Source organism: Tigriopus californicus, chromosome 9 (genome assembly GCF_007210705.1).
Source record: "Tigriopus californicus strain San Diego chromosome 9, Tcal_SD_v2.1, whole genome shotgun sequence".
NCBI classification, from domain to species: Eukaryota; Metazoa; Arthropoda; class Copepoda; order Harpacticoida; family Harpacticidae; genus Tigriopus; species Tigriopus californicus.
In genome coordinates, this window is record NC_081448.1 from 10,551,605 (window position 1) to 10,564,848 (window position 13,244).

At 43.4% G+C, this 13,244-nt stretch overlaps 4 protein-coding genes across 5 annotated transcripts in view; 2 read left to right on the plus strand and 2 right to left on the minus strand.

Annotated features, from left to right (window-relative positions):
- The first annotated feature begins 7,024 nt into the window (after nt 1-7,024).
- Nucleotides 7,025-10,259, plus strand: LOC131886554 (uncharacterized). Its single transcript, XM_059234922.1, has 4 exons — nt 7,025-7,180; nt 7,941-8,325; nt 8,402-8,728; nt 8,800-10,259. The coding sequence occupies exons 2-4, from the start codon at nt 7,942-7,944 to the stop codon at nt 8,878-8,880; spliced, it is 792 nt and encodes a 263-aa protein (XP_059090905.1). The 5' UTR covers nt 7,025-7,180; nt 7,941; the 3' UTR covers nt 8,881-10,259.
- Nucleotides 10,260-10,542: 283 nt separating this feature from the next.
- LOC131886553 (enoyl-CoA hydratase domain-containing protein 3, mitochondrial-like) lies at nt 10,543-11,615 on the plus strand. The gene has a single exon (XM_059234921.1). It carries the CDS (start codon nt 10,730-10,732, stop codon nt 11,594-11,596), a length of 867 nt encoding a protein of 288 aa, XP_059090904.1. The 5' UTR covers nt 10,543-10,729; the 3' UTR covers nt 11,597-11,615.
- A 6-nt stretch (nt 11,616-11,621) lies between these two features.
- LOC131886549 (probable cytosolic iron-sulfur protein assembly protein Ciao1) overlaps nt 11,622-13,244 on the minus strand; it is a 2,684-nt gene continuing 1,061 nt past the window's right edge. For both annotated transcript variants that reach the window (XM_059234917.1, XM_059234918.1), the window contains exon 2: nt 11,622-12,675. In XM_059234917.1, the coding sequence (XP_059090900.1) occupies nt 11,652-12,659 (1,008 nt within the window). In that variant the 5' untranslated portion in view covers nt 12,660-12,675 and the 3' untranslated portion in view covers nt 11,622-11,651. The remainder of the gene's footprint in view (nt 12,676-13,244) is intronic.
- The window catches only part of LOC131886552 (adenosine deaminase-like protein), a gene marked incomplete in the record, with an annotated part of 1,460 nt that continues 897 nt past the window's right edge, over nt 12,682-13,244 (minus strand). The window contains 1 exon segment of the mRNA XM_059234920.1: nt 12,682-13,233. Within this exon segment, the coding sequence (XP_059090903.1) occupies nt 12,702-13,233 (532 nt within the window).

The window sequence follows — 13,244 nt, forward strand, 5'->3', positions numbered from 1 at the left end:
ATTGGAAAGTCTGGACTCATGGCATGCGGCATTTGAAGACATTTGATACCCTTGGTCAGGTCAAATTCAGGCCAAATTGTGGGCTTGAAATTCATTTGTTACTACGTAAATGAAGCAATATTTCAAGGTGGTTTTGCTAATTCAAATAGAAGATACTCCAGCTTTGTAAATTATATGACTTTCTCGTTACTATCGACAGAAAAGCATTCTTCCTAAGTTTTCAATCCTCTCTTAACATCCTTAAACTCAAATTTGTTATGAAGAGGAAACTATACAACTCCCTGGGAAACACTAAACGCCGTTCAGGTCACTCACGTTGTCCTCTATGATAGAAAGATAGATACACCTTGGCAATGTGTCAAATCGCCTTCGAATCTGAGGTTGTTCAAGTGCATGCAGCACGTGCAATGCCGCGAGTTGAGTTTTGTTGTGGGCTGATGTCTTGCATTTTCCCATTTTCCTCCTTGACGACGTTTCTAGTTTCCATTCAAGTGTCCGAATACAATGGGTTACATGAACGATAAGTCTGTTTCAGTTGTTTATGTATACATACATACATTCATGTATTGGCAAAGAATCACCACGGATCGCGGAAGAACGTAAGAGAAGCAGCAGACAAGGACTCCCTCTAAACAGTCTACTTCGCACTTTGTTCAGCGTGCTCTGACAGAAAAAGGGCCTGAGATAAAACGTCGAATCTGATTTCGGGCACAACCTCGAAGGATAAATTGCCTAGTATGTACATGCTGAATCAGATTGCACCTTGCAACATTTTCTTTGTGTCGAGCATACACGTCTAAAATTTCAGAGGGCAGCTTTTCCTGCTCGGTTTGCCACTAATACTTTGCTAACAAAGCAAAGTTGAAAAAAAGCTCCAACAAGGGCTTTGTCATTTAACCCCGAGATCGTGCATTTGATATTGCCAACTTGGATTCATAAATTGCCCAAATCTTTGCTTCCTATGGTTATGTGCATTTAGAACTGAGTAGATGCAAACGTATGACACAGTCAATCACGAAAGTCAAAATGTAGGTGGTTGAAAACAAATCGCTTTATTTTTAGCCAACATGCTCGTTAAAGCTACTTAGAAAATTTCTCGACTCATTCTAGAGTGTAAGAGATTAAGATCCTAGTAGATGGGCGAGTGCTTTGATTCCTTAGATTCTTGACCAACTCGTCGAGTCCGGTTTGCGTATGTGCAAGGTTACTTTCATGAAAGATGTTTTTCAACATTAAAAATGAATGTCCAAATGTAAAGAATAATGCTTAAATACAGTGAAAGAATGTGCAAGCAATCATAGCCAGTTTTTTCATGCGATGCTGTCGTCCAATAGCATTTCGGATTTCTCCAGTTGGAATTCAAGTAACATTCATCGCTTGCAATTAACACATTATGGTTATCTTTTTTACAAACTTTTTCTAATCACTACAAAGGCATATTTTTGGGAAAGATTTTACCTCACCTCGCCTACCTTCCAACTCTTGGCATTTTTATGACATTTGGCTTTTGGTAGATTCTGACATACAATTTGAAAAACAATTTTGGAAATCTGACAGAGAGGGCTAAATCCACTCTTTTCAAAAAGCATAGGTAGGTTTCTACCTGATGTAACGTCTGTTTTTTTTCAAATTAAGGTTGTTCATTCAATCGAAAATGTTACCAAAGTCCCAAAGCGTCAAAGCAAATTCACATTGTTCATAATTTTCATCCACTCGATTAAAGCCTTGAAGTCTTTGTCAAAATTTCGAAAGAATTTTAGAAATACACGAATGCTGGGATATGATTGTAGGGATAATAGAATATCATTATGTTCAAGATTTCCGGTTTTTTATCCAATTATTTATCAAAAATTAACTTGCGTAGATCCACCATTACCTCCGAAATTGAGTTGGTAGACTGGACTAACCCTTTGTACTGGTATGTGTGGCTGAATTGGAATTTGAATTAAATATTTGTATACATCAACATGGTTAGGTATGATATACGCATTTCAATGGCGATGTTTTCTTGTCCACATGAGAGAGCTAAAGGGAAGGGAACTGAACAATGAAAGAGCCCGAGATGTATGAGAGAGGAGCAGTGGCTCGAATTAACCGAGATTCTTGAGGGCTTGATTGAAGGTGCTCTCAAAACGCAGGGTATGAACGTTACCGCATTGTACGTAAGAAGCAGTTGAGAAGTTCACTCCTCAATTTCTCCTCGACCTCATGATGGATGATTGACGAGGCATCTCGAAAAAAAATATTCACGTAGAATCCGCTTTGCCATCAGTGGGCAATTGTTCCTGTGAGTTTCTTTGGCAAAACTGATTTTTTTTTTGCAATTACATTGTCAAAAAAGGACCAGTTTTTGGGCATCCCTACCACAAATCTCCCTTCCCCATTACTATATCTTAATAAGATACAAATTTTGATGTATTATTTTAATAATGATTGCAATCAGGTGAATAGCCAAGCGGTATAAGAGGCAGTCTGAAGTCCCTGCGTTGGAAATAAGCATTACATACTAATTCTGTTAACATTGTTAGATAACATTGAAGCCTTAGCAAGCTAGATGGTGCAACATGTATTTCAGAAGGCTCACTTGCCAACTGTAATCTCTGTGTCAATCATAAGTGATCTTGTTACCTTTATCTGTGTTGTTTATAGCCTACTCATGGCCTGTTAAAGCTACTTATCCAATTCTAAAACGTTTTGGCTCATTTTTTAACCCCATTTTCTGACTAATCATGTCGATTATGAGACTAAATAGCACCATTAATTAGGTCATAGCCAGGCCTCAGTCAACTCGAAATCAAATGATAGATACGCTGCAATCATTTCAGATACGGCAGTAAATCAAAATGATTAATTCTCTAGTATTGCCCATCTTAGGGCATTATCCAGTGACGAAAATTTAAGAACACTAATTACAACCACCGTTCAAGTCATATTTGTTCAGCCACTTCTAGAATATGCTTCGCCCATCTAAGGTCCAATTAGTTCAGTGGGTTTGCAAAAGATCGAGCATGTCTACAGGTGTTTTATTAAGAGCATAGAATGGATGAGAGAGTGCTCGCTGTAGGAGAGACTAGAAAAGTTGGGGCTGTACAAAATTCTGAAAAATTGGGTCTGCGTAATGTTAAAGGAATGTACGAAAGGCATCTGATAGTGTACGCTTTTGAAGGCATTTATGAGCTTGATCCCAACAAGGGTACAGGTTCATTGGTGCGTTATGAGAACACCTTCAAGCTCTCAAAGTCCTTCTCTCGTCATTCTCGGCCTCCTTCATTGTTCAATTCGCTTCTCCTGTAATATTTGTATCAGATTTTTATTCATTCACAGGGTTCTGTTTTTAGTCAGGCTTGGACAATATATGGGTCAAAATTCCAGGTCAACCTTATATTTAAACGTTAGCCAGATCCACTAACTATAATTCTTTTGTAGGACAAATATTACAGCGGGTGCTCCATATTATATTGATTTTTTTATTGATATATTGATTTCAATGGACTTAATGAAGTAGAACTCATTTGCAATGAGTCGGAGAGCTTAAGATATCTAATTCTAAAGTTGGAAAGCATACATCGTAAAATTAAATTTCTCAAATATACCGCCTTTGACAACCACTCAGAGCTTGAGCTTGTAGACAAAATTGGCGAGTAGCTTCTTTAAGTACCCGTTGGCCATGGTGGGCCAGGACTCACCAACTGACGCCTTCAACTGGCCCGCTTTGCTGAGGATGGTGGGAGAGGTCACGGCCTCCACATGCCCGCAGATGCTCAAATTCAGGGGATTCATATTGGGGACGTTTGGGGCCCAAATCAATTTTGACCACAATCCTCTGCAGCTCAATCATAGTACAAGGTAGGGCTGTACGTGAAAACTACCCTGGTGGCGGTTTGAAGCTTATTAATGTTGCAAACCAAGGTGCGTTAGATGCCAAAACTGTTGGCAATTTCGATAGCAGTCTCACCTTAGTCAAATTTGTCCACAACCCTCGTTTGCAGTTCTTCCATGTTAAAGAGTCTGTTTCGTCCATCTTTAGATTTAGACCAGCAATTTGGTTGAAAATGGTTGGTATTGATTACATGCAAGCTATGTCTGAAAAAGGAAATTTAGCCAGACCTCCCATGGACGCGGTTATTTGGGCCACAAGCGAGTGTAGACGATAATATGGCGCACCCGGTATGAATAAACGGTTACATAACAATACTAGATTTCCCTCTTGAACTTTCCTTATAGCGGTGATGAAGAATTCATGAAAATGGCCCAATAATTTCATAATTAGCCATTGAAACCAAAATCGCACCATAAAGAAACTTACGAACGCACGAAACATTTGAGAAACATACCTAAATCATCTTAATGACAATTGCGGTTATTTGAGAACCCATAACGTGGATCAATTGAGTAAACAACAGGTAGCAAACAATCTTTGCCTTCTCTACCTGCCAATGCTTTTTCTTATGCCATATACCACCTTAGCTTTCAATTATCATTTAATTGTTAATTTGGAATTGGAGTTTGGTCCTCTTGAACATAACCTGAAATACTATAGAAAGAAAAATCTACCTTCATTCAAGCTTTTTTGGGGGAGGGACTGTTTCAAAGATTTTTTGAACATTTTATTTAGGCACGCCAACGAGAATCAACAAAATGTCAGAAATAACTGGATTGAAAAAAGATGAACGCTAAAATTCAAGGATATAATTTGGGTAATTTTAACAGTTTCCATGAGTTTCTCACATGTTCAAGTACTCTTTTAAGCTATGCGCAAGAAGATTCAGATTTTACCTGATTGCTTCTTGTTCATTCAATCCACGATTTGCTTCGAACTCACTTTGAGTAGAAAAAAGTACTCCCTCATACTTTATAAACCAAAGGATTGGTGCAGCCTCTGAAGTCCATCAAAGTACATAAGAACTATCATTTGGAGTGATTAAAGCTTAGGAAGTACTGACACTGTACAACTAGTACGAAGCGTTCCTCAGATGGAAATCCATGTTTACGAAGATAGTACGTTCCTTCGTTTGATCAGACAGAGTTTTGAACTCCTTGCACTGACCTTTTCCCTTCAAATTCTTCACTCCAACGAGAGGAACAAAAAAAAATATGCCTGAGTTGTACTCGAACACATTCGGTTAATCACGGGTTTGAAAATCCACGACGGAACTGAGTGGAACGAAACGGATATCTGAAGCGAGGGAAGTCTTCAAAGTTCATGACCTTGATGAATCTTTCAGTTCGAGACCGAAGGCCCAATTCTACTTGATCGAGATGGTCACACAGTGAAATTGGTGCACGACAGGTAAACACGGTGGTATAGAAGGCTCAACAAGTTTCTAGGGAAATACTCAAAAAGATTGTGGCATTTTATGGCTGGCAAAATTATGAGAAACAACTTTGATTTCATCACTCTATGGATTTCTAGCTCAGCTTAACATATACTAACCTAAAATATTTAGAAAAAGTGCAATTTCGTAAACTTATCTGATGAAAATTAGTATCACACTTTGTAAGTAATGGAATACGAATTAGCATGTGATCTATTTTCACACTGATTTACAAGGGAATGAATGGTATTTTAGTTATGCTTTTAGCTCTAAAGTGCCACAAACGGTTATGATTGAATTCAAACTCCGAAGCAATTAAAATAGATATTTAATATCGCAGAAGAAAATGTGTAAGTTTCCTTTTTCTTGCTTGGCATTTTAGAGCCAAAAGGCTTGAAAAAATGACTATTCATTCGCATATTAATCTAGCACATGCTAATTCCTATTCAAGTACTAACTTCTAAGTGTGCTCCTGATTTGCAAGAAATACATTTTATGATAATTGCAGTTTGCAATACATTTAAGGTATGTATTTTTTTAATCTGAGCTAGAATTTAATAAGGCAATAAAACCAAAGTTGCTCCTTATTTCTTCAGACCAACAAAAATACCAAAATGCTTTGGGCATTTCCATCAAAATTTGAAAGAAAAAAAAACATTTTAACCACTGCGCAGACTTCAAGTGCTCTACGACCCTGCAGAGAAATCGAGTGGGAAAGCCAGAGCAGAGTTACAATGATGGGTGTCAGATTTCCTCAACCTGGAAGGCAATCTCAGACACGGTGATTTGTTTGGATATGACACGAACAAGGGACAATTACGAGCCGGAAAGCCATGCTGCCCCTCTACCTTCCTTCTTTCATTCCTTCCTTTGTTCAATTATGCCAAAGTCCGTCACCTTTTTTAGAGCTAGGTGATCTATCTATCCCTTAGGAGTCAACTGATAGAGGACTGCAAGTCTGTTGAACCCGGTTAAAAAGACCACCAAAGTGTTTTGCCTCAGTAGGAAGCCATTGGTAGTTTTTACTTATACGTAAGTCTTAGCTCACCCTTCATCCTTTAGGCCTTGAAGCTTAGAGTGGTGGTAGGAGCCCTTGTGGTGGCGTTAGGCTTCATCTTAGACGTCCAAGGTGTGTGACAAAGGCCGGTCCAAACTATTGATTTGACTAAAATTAGATTGCAACCTAGAGGAACGGAGTAGACTTTTACGTCAAAGGTCGTTCGGTCGGTCAATCAAGCTTCCATCGACAAAACAGCGCAGAATCAAAGCCCATATTCATTCAAACAGACCAGGTCTTTTACAGAGACTCTTTAGCGAAAGTCGAGCCCGATCGCCGATGGAATCGGGCGTCGAAGAATGAGCCCAACTACCTCGTGTTCCTCAAATCCAGCTTGGAACAAAGAAAGCATGACTTTAACCTCCTAAACCACTCCTCAATTAAATAAATTGTTTTTTTATGTTTCGTTCCTATGCATCGTTACGTTCGAGTCTTTTATCTGCTTTCAATTGGCAGCTGGAGAACAGTCAATTCTGCGCTTTGTTTAGTCTGCGCATTTCTGTTACTACGCGCGGAACAAGCCTCCTTCGTGGAATCTGATTGAAACGGAGGATGGCGAGCCGAACGCCCGCACGGCGCTCGGATTTGTGCTCGAGGCCATGAAACAACTGACTTGTAGGCCTGATCCGAAGGACGATAAAACGAAGCACTCTGCAGAGTAACCTTCAGTTCGGATTGTAATACTGAAGCAACGACATTCGAAAGTGCAACCTTGATACCGATTCCAGCTTTCCGAGGAACATAGTGGAACACCTGTTTGTAGTTCCCAGTGACTCAGGGTAAAGTGATTCTTCCATTTAACCACAAGGTAGGTTCAAAACTTGATGCCAATGGAATTACAATTCCCATCGGCAAATGTCGAATCGAGGTGAATAGGAAATAATGACCAAGTGAATTTCTTTTTAGTATTTCCTAATGCAATAATAGAGCTTTCAATATCATCTCAAAAACGGGTCTTTTTTGGTATTGCGACATCCCTGGCCAAGGAAATGGGTAGAAACGGGAAAGGAATGAATCGGTTTTCAAGGATAAATCTTTTAAGACATGGCTTGAAATTCCTATCAGTTCAGATAGACATTGTTCAATTCGACACAGACAAAATTATCCTCAGCTTTGCACATTGATTGGCCAATGTCCCAATCCAACCTTGACCTGATTAGAATGTCACAACAAATTAGAAAGTTGCATCAGATGTTTTCCGAATATTCATGATTCACAAAACATTCCGAACCCACAACTTAATCCCCGGAATCTTTTGTTTGGCTCAATCACTAAGCCTTGCTTCAAAGTACCGGTTTTATGAGTGAGGAAGTCATGGTCGAATGGCTGGACTTGCCGAACTAAAACAACACCGCTGATTAAAGACACGTGTGATCGGTCGATCAGAGAGTTAGAAACTCCCCGCAAGGCCGTGCCATGCGAACATTGAGGGTGATCTGGCTGACTAAATTGAACCCCAGAGGAGGAGGTGGTTCCATTTAGAAGCCTGCCAGCTGGCTCAAGCCCCACTCCAGCATTGGGCAAATTGGGACGATCTAAGATTGACCCTTTGATCTGTCTCCTTGTAGCATGACTCAAACACCCGTACGCGGCTCCAAGCCGGCCCAACGATCCAACCTTTCGCCCTTGATCGAGTCCCAGAAAAACATGGAAAGACTGCGACGTCGCCGATTATTCTTGGGCAGTGTGAGTAGTTTGTCGTTTGAAGAGGAGGAGAACGACTTCTACCACTGCGAAGCCGAAGAACGCCCCATCTCGCCCATCTCCCGATGCTTGGGATCGTCGGGATCGGAATTGTCGCAACGCTCCGGATCCACGGACTCATCCTCGAGTTCGGTGGCTACCCGATCCAGTCCGAGCAATCAGAGTCTGGAGGTGTCCGTCCGCAGTCCCGTGGCTCATCTGCGGCACTTTGAACTCCACGAATTTCTGACCGACCGATTAGAGGAACAAGTAAGTTGGGATGGACAATGACTGAGCATGTCAGAGATTGAAAGATGAAAAAAACGATGGGTTTGTTCGACTTCAGGTAGCTTATCTGATCCGTGTGTCCCACCAAGAGCGTGGCGGTCTGGCTTTTGTCGGCCTTCACACCACCCTCACCGAAGCTGTCCATGATATCCTACACATGTCCGAGGACGAGCCTTATGGTGTTCGTGGTGCCACGGTGATCTTGAAAATGCGTGAGCAAACCAATGGCCGTGAGTCTGAGCGGTCTTTGGGCGTGATCGCCGTGGATAATAACATGGTCAGCACTTTCCGTCTGACCTTGATTCTGAAGGAGGAGAAACGCCTTGGGGTGACCTTTAAGAACTGGTTGGTTGAACAATTCACCGGAGGCAAGAAGGAACTTGTGGTGAGTGACCTTCAAGAGGCAGTGTATTGAAGGCCGTAGAATTCATGAAGTTATTTTGTCTTCCAATTTAGATAAGTGGTCAGTATGAAGTGCGCAAGGAGCAGTTGTATCGGAGCTCGTCTGGGTCCAGACTAGCTCAGTTTCACCTCTAAACTCCTCTAAGAATGACGCGCTTATTATTGAATATGTATACCACGGGGGAAGCCCTCAAACCATTAACAGCAACCCAAGGCGGCCTCCTTCAGAACGAGAAACTGAAAATTCCTGTGATAGGTCCTCGACCCCCCTTGCCCTCTCCCACCCACCCTTCGATCGACCCGAGTCAAGGTCTGTCAATGAATGATGCTGTGATACCCGGCTTTCTACTTGGCCAAAGATGTCATAACGAGCAGAACCTATGCTTCCCCAATTTCATGACGAGACACAACCAAACAACTATCCATCCTTCCATCCATCCATCCATCTTTCCAAAGTCAATCGAGGCTCGTTGACTTGAAATCCGGGTGCGGCCTTGCCAGCTTCCGAAGTTCGGAGAGTCGCCCCACTATTTTTTAACCAAGCTCATAACCAAGCGTGACCTAATGATTTTAAGCTTGATGGTAGCATGAAAACCAACCCATGCCTCAATCCATTCATCCATCCATCTCACCAGCCCATCGCTTCCTGATACTTTAGGACTAAGGGCGAGTGGTGGGTGAAGTTGGTCGTTTCTCAGAGGAGGAATTTTCAATTTTTTTCATTCCGAATTTTCCCCTAGGAAATGGCCAAGTGATTGGTGCGCTCCCCAAGAGCGCTGGAAATGTGCCATCTAACGTATCGTTTTTTAGTCATGATGAACCAAACCAACCCGAACTCTCATTTTCTCCCCCCCACCCCACACAAACACACATACAAGAAGATCTAGGAGTTTCTCCATAGTCTACAACTCTCATTTTATCGCTTTTGCTCAGAAAAAAACACCACCTCTCATGGCGTAAGGAATCGCCGTATTCCAAATGGTTTTATCTCCACCACGACCCCTATTAAAAAAGAACTTTTTGTAAATGACACTATTTTTGATTCGTTCACCCCCACACCCCATGACCTTGTTCAAGCCAATTTCAAAGTTGCTCTCGTACGAAATGTCTTTTTAGTTGGGTCAAATCCGTTCCCTAACCTGATCAACGTTAAGTAAGCTCTTATCAAAAATCTCGAACTCGCTACAAATGAAATTCTCCGTGTTTCGGCAGCAGTCATGTCTTGGGAAGTTTGGGCAATCCATCTTTCAATGACCCTCTACTGTTGTTCGGTACAGTATGATGCCCCTAAATATAATTTATTCATTTCAACATTATGTCTTCCACCAAAAACCCCATTGCCAGAGCCGTACTGATGCTGTAATTGTTCAAAGTTCCAGTTATGACTTCGTTGCTCTTGGTTGGAATCTATCGATTTTTTTCATGTTCTTCAAAAGATTGTTATTCAACACTATCACAACGCAGTATTTGGAAGTAATCTCATGTGCCAATAAAGAATTCTTGTTACACACAAACACCATGAGCCAGGCCTAGAACAAAAATAACAAAGCCTCTGCCTTAGGAAGGAAAACAGGAACAAATGAAGCCAGGGCAATGCGCATAATCTCGTTAAGGCTCTCCTAGATCCTCCCAGAGACGTCATAAGTGAATTTTCCCCTTGGCAGAGACACCCATTTTCACTTGTTACTAGGAAAAACATACCCATCCTCGCTCGTTCGTCGTCATTCCCACTTCCCATCCTCGATTTCTCGTACACATGAGGCATGTGTACGTATGTATGTATGTATCCCACACCACACATCTCACATATGTTATCCTCTAGTACTTGTACACTGGCCAAAATACAGACGTACGTACGTACGTGTGATGTGAGAAGCAACGTACCCTAGATATCAAGCTGCATGCTTGAATGTCGTACATGTAGTCTTCGGAACAGAGGATCAGTGAGAAGTGGTGATCAACATTAACATTGGCTTTATTGGCTATGCTCTTCACACCGAGAATGTCGGCCCAAGCCGGGCGTGTGGCGTGTTATGCTCGCTTCTGCAGAAACTTGAGTAGCGAGGGGACCTTGATTCAATCCCATTTCAAGGATGGCGTCCAGAGAATCACCTTGAACTCGCCCCAGACGAGAAATGCCCTCTCTCTGGAGATGATGACCGGATTGCGAAAATCCTTGGCTGAGGCTCACGCCAACACGCAAGTACGGGCTATTGTTCTCTCCGGGCATGGGCCGGCCTTTTCGGCCGGTCACAACCTCAAAGAAATGACCACGGAGGATGGGATCGAAAAACACCGGGAGATCTTCCACTGTTGCAATGAGCTCATGTTTGACATTGTTCGCGGGGAATCGCCCGTGATTGCCGTGGTTGACGGGATAGCTGCAGCTGCGGGTTGCCAGGTGGTCGCCATGTGTGATATTGTTCTGGCCACCGAGCGATCCCAGTTTTCCACACCCGGCAGCAGTTTTGGCGTGTTCTGTTCCACGCCCGGAATTCCTTTGGCCCGAGCTGTTCCTCGGAAAGTGGCTTCGTATATGTTGCTCACAGGCAAAGCCATCAATGCCCAGGAGGCCTTGAGAGCCGGCCTTGTGTCTAAGGTTGTGCCCGAGGCAGATTTGGAGACCGAGGTTGAGGCCACTTGCCAAGCTATTATCGAAAAACCTCGGGCCATCGTCACTTTAGGCAAACGATTCTTTCATCAACAACTCGAGATGGGCCTTTCACCCGCCTTTGAGCGCGGGGGTGGGGTCATGGTGGATAATCTGAAGTATAAAGATGCTCAAGAAGGCATCTCTGCTTTTAAAGAGAAGCGCAAACCCACTTATTCACATACGTCCGAGAAAATATAGTTGTTGTTTTTTTGTCTAATCTGAATTGTTTGATTTTCATATTTTCATATATTTTTCAACAGTCTGTCAAAGTCCAAAGTTTAACATCGCCATCGTCGCTACAAGAGGCCAGAAGGCCTCGTTCCGTTGGATTCCAGGACACACAATTCACGTCTTCAGAGTGAGCTTCACTCTGAGTGAGCACTTTTTCGAACTCCGGAGCATTGATGTCCTGGGACGTATCGCTTTCTTTGAAAACCTGAATGGAATTGTCACCACCCGCAGCCACAATGAACCCACTTTGAGCACACCAATCAATATCGTAAATGGGTCGACTAAAGTAGCCGCTCAGGGTACAGACGCATTTCCAAGCCGAATCCTTGCCCGGTGTCTTGATGCCTTGCTCATTGCCCGGCTTAAACTCTTGCCAAATTTTGATGGTTTCGTCTTCGGAGCAAGAAGCGATCCGGGATCCATCATTGTTAAAGGCAAAGCTCCACACACTGGAATCATGGGAGGACAAAGTAGACACGCACACCCAATCATCATCGTCTTCCTTGAACAATTTGAGTCGGTTATCGTAGGAACAGGAGGCCAGTGTGTCCTCTAAAGGATGCCACTTGACCCGCTTCACATCCTGTGTATGGGCCTGCAGAACACTGGCACACATGTACTCATCCTCATCTTGATCCACGTCCCACACCCACACACTCTTGTCCCTGGAGCACGTGGCCAAGAAATTGCCCGATTTGGCCCAAGCCGCAGCCTTGACCTCATTTTCATGTCCTTCAAGCGTGGCGTTGCATTCGAATTGACCGTTCTTTCGGTCCCAAATGGACACGGTTCCGTCAAAACTGGCGGCCGCGATGTAGTTCCCGCAGGCTGACCAGGCCACATTGCGGACCGTGCGGGTGTGGCCCTCACTCAAAATGGTCTTGGTGACCCATTGATCGCCTTCTTTGCCCCACAATCGAATATGCGTGTCCTCACCACTGGTGGCCAAAAGACTGCCTTTAGGATTCCAAGAGCAATTCCACACTCGTCCCGTGTGGCCGGTTAGGCTTTGGAGCTCTTTCAAGACCATCGTGTAAGGTCAGAGTCTGCAAAAGATGGATCACAGGGTTATTCATGGCAACTGAAAGGCCCGCCGTAACGTGTCTTTCTCCGAATCAGAGGCAAAGGTATAATCAATGGCTTCCAAGGCTAATTGGTCCATGGCCTCATTCGACGACCCTAGTAGGCCTTGAACTAAGGCATACTCTTGGGAGAGGGGGCTAAAGAAGATGCCCTGATCATCTGTGCAAATGACGAATGGATGATGGGCGGCCTTCAAATGGACCACGTGGTGTTGTTCGAGAGTGGGGACCGACTGACAAAACAGGTTCGAGGTCAAGCACACTTCAACGGGGATGCGGGCCGTCAGTAAAGCTGGCCAGAGGCGGGACGATCCGCCTAGACTCGGATGTATGGCCGTACCGTGGCCGATTCGATCCGGTTTGAGCTCGGTGAGGATCGACCAGGTTTCCGTTTCGTTGGGGACTTCGGCGAGGTGAATAGCCAGTTTGAGCCCATGATGACGAGCCTTTTCGAGAAGGGGTATGAATGAACGAGCATCGCCCGATCTGGGATCGCCCGATAAATCCACGCCCACTAAAGTGCTTGGAAACTC

Bases quoted from the DNA above. Each gene is read 5' to 3' on its own strand.
- LOC131886554 (XM_059234922.1), top strand. From the start codon at position 7,942: ATGACTCAAACACCCGTACGCGGCTCCAAGCCGGCCCAACGATCCAAC. The intron at 8,326-8,401 runs GTAAGTTGGGAT...GTTCGACTTCAG, and splicing joins CCGACCGATTAGAGGAACAA to GTAGCTTATCTGATCCGTGT. The intron at 8,729-8,799 runs GTGAGTGACCTT...CTTCCAATTTAG, and splicing joins GAGGCAAGAAGGAACTTGTG to ATAAGTGGTCAGTATGAAGT.
- LOC131886553 (XM_059234921.1), top strand. From the start codon at position 10,730: ATGCTCTTCACACCGAGAATGTCGGCCCAAGCCGGGCGTGTGGCGTGT.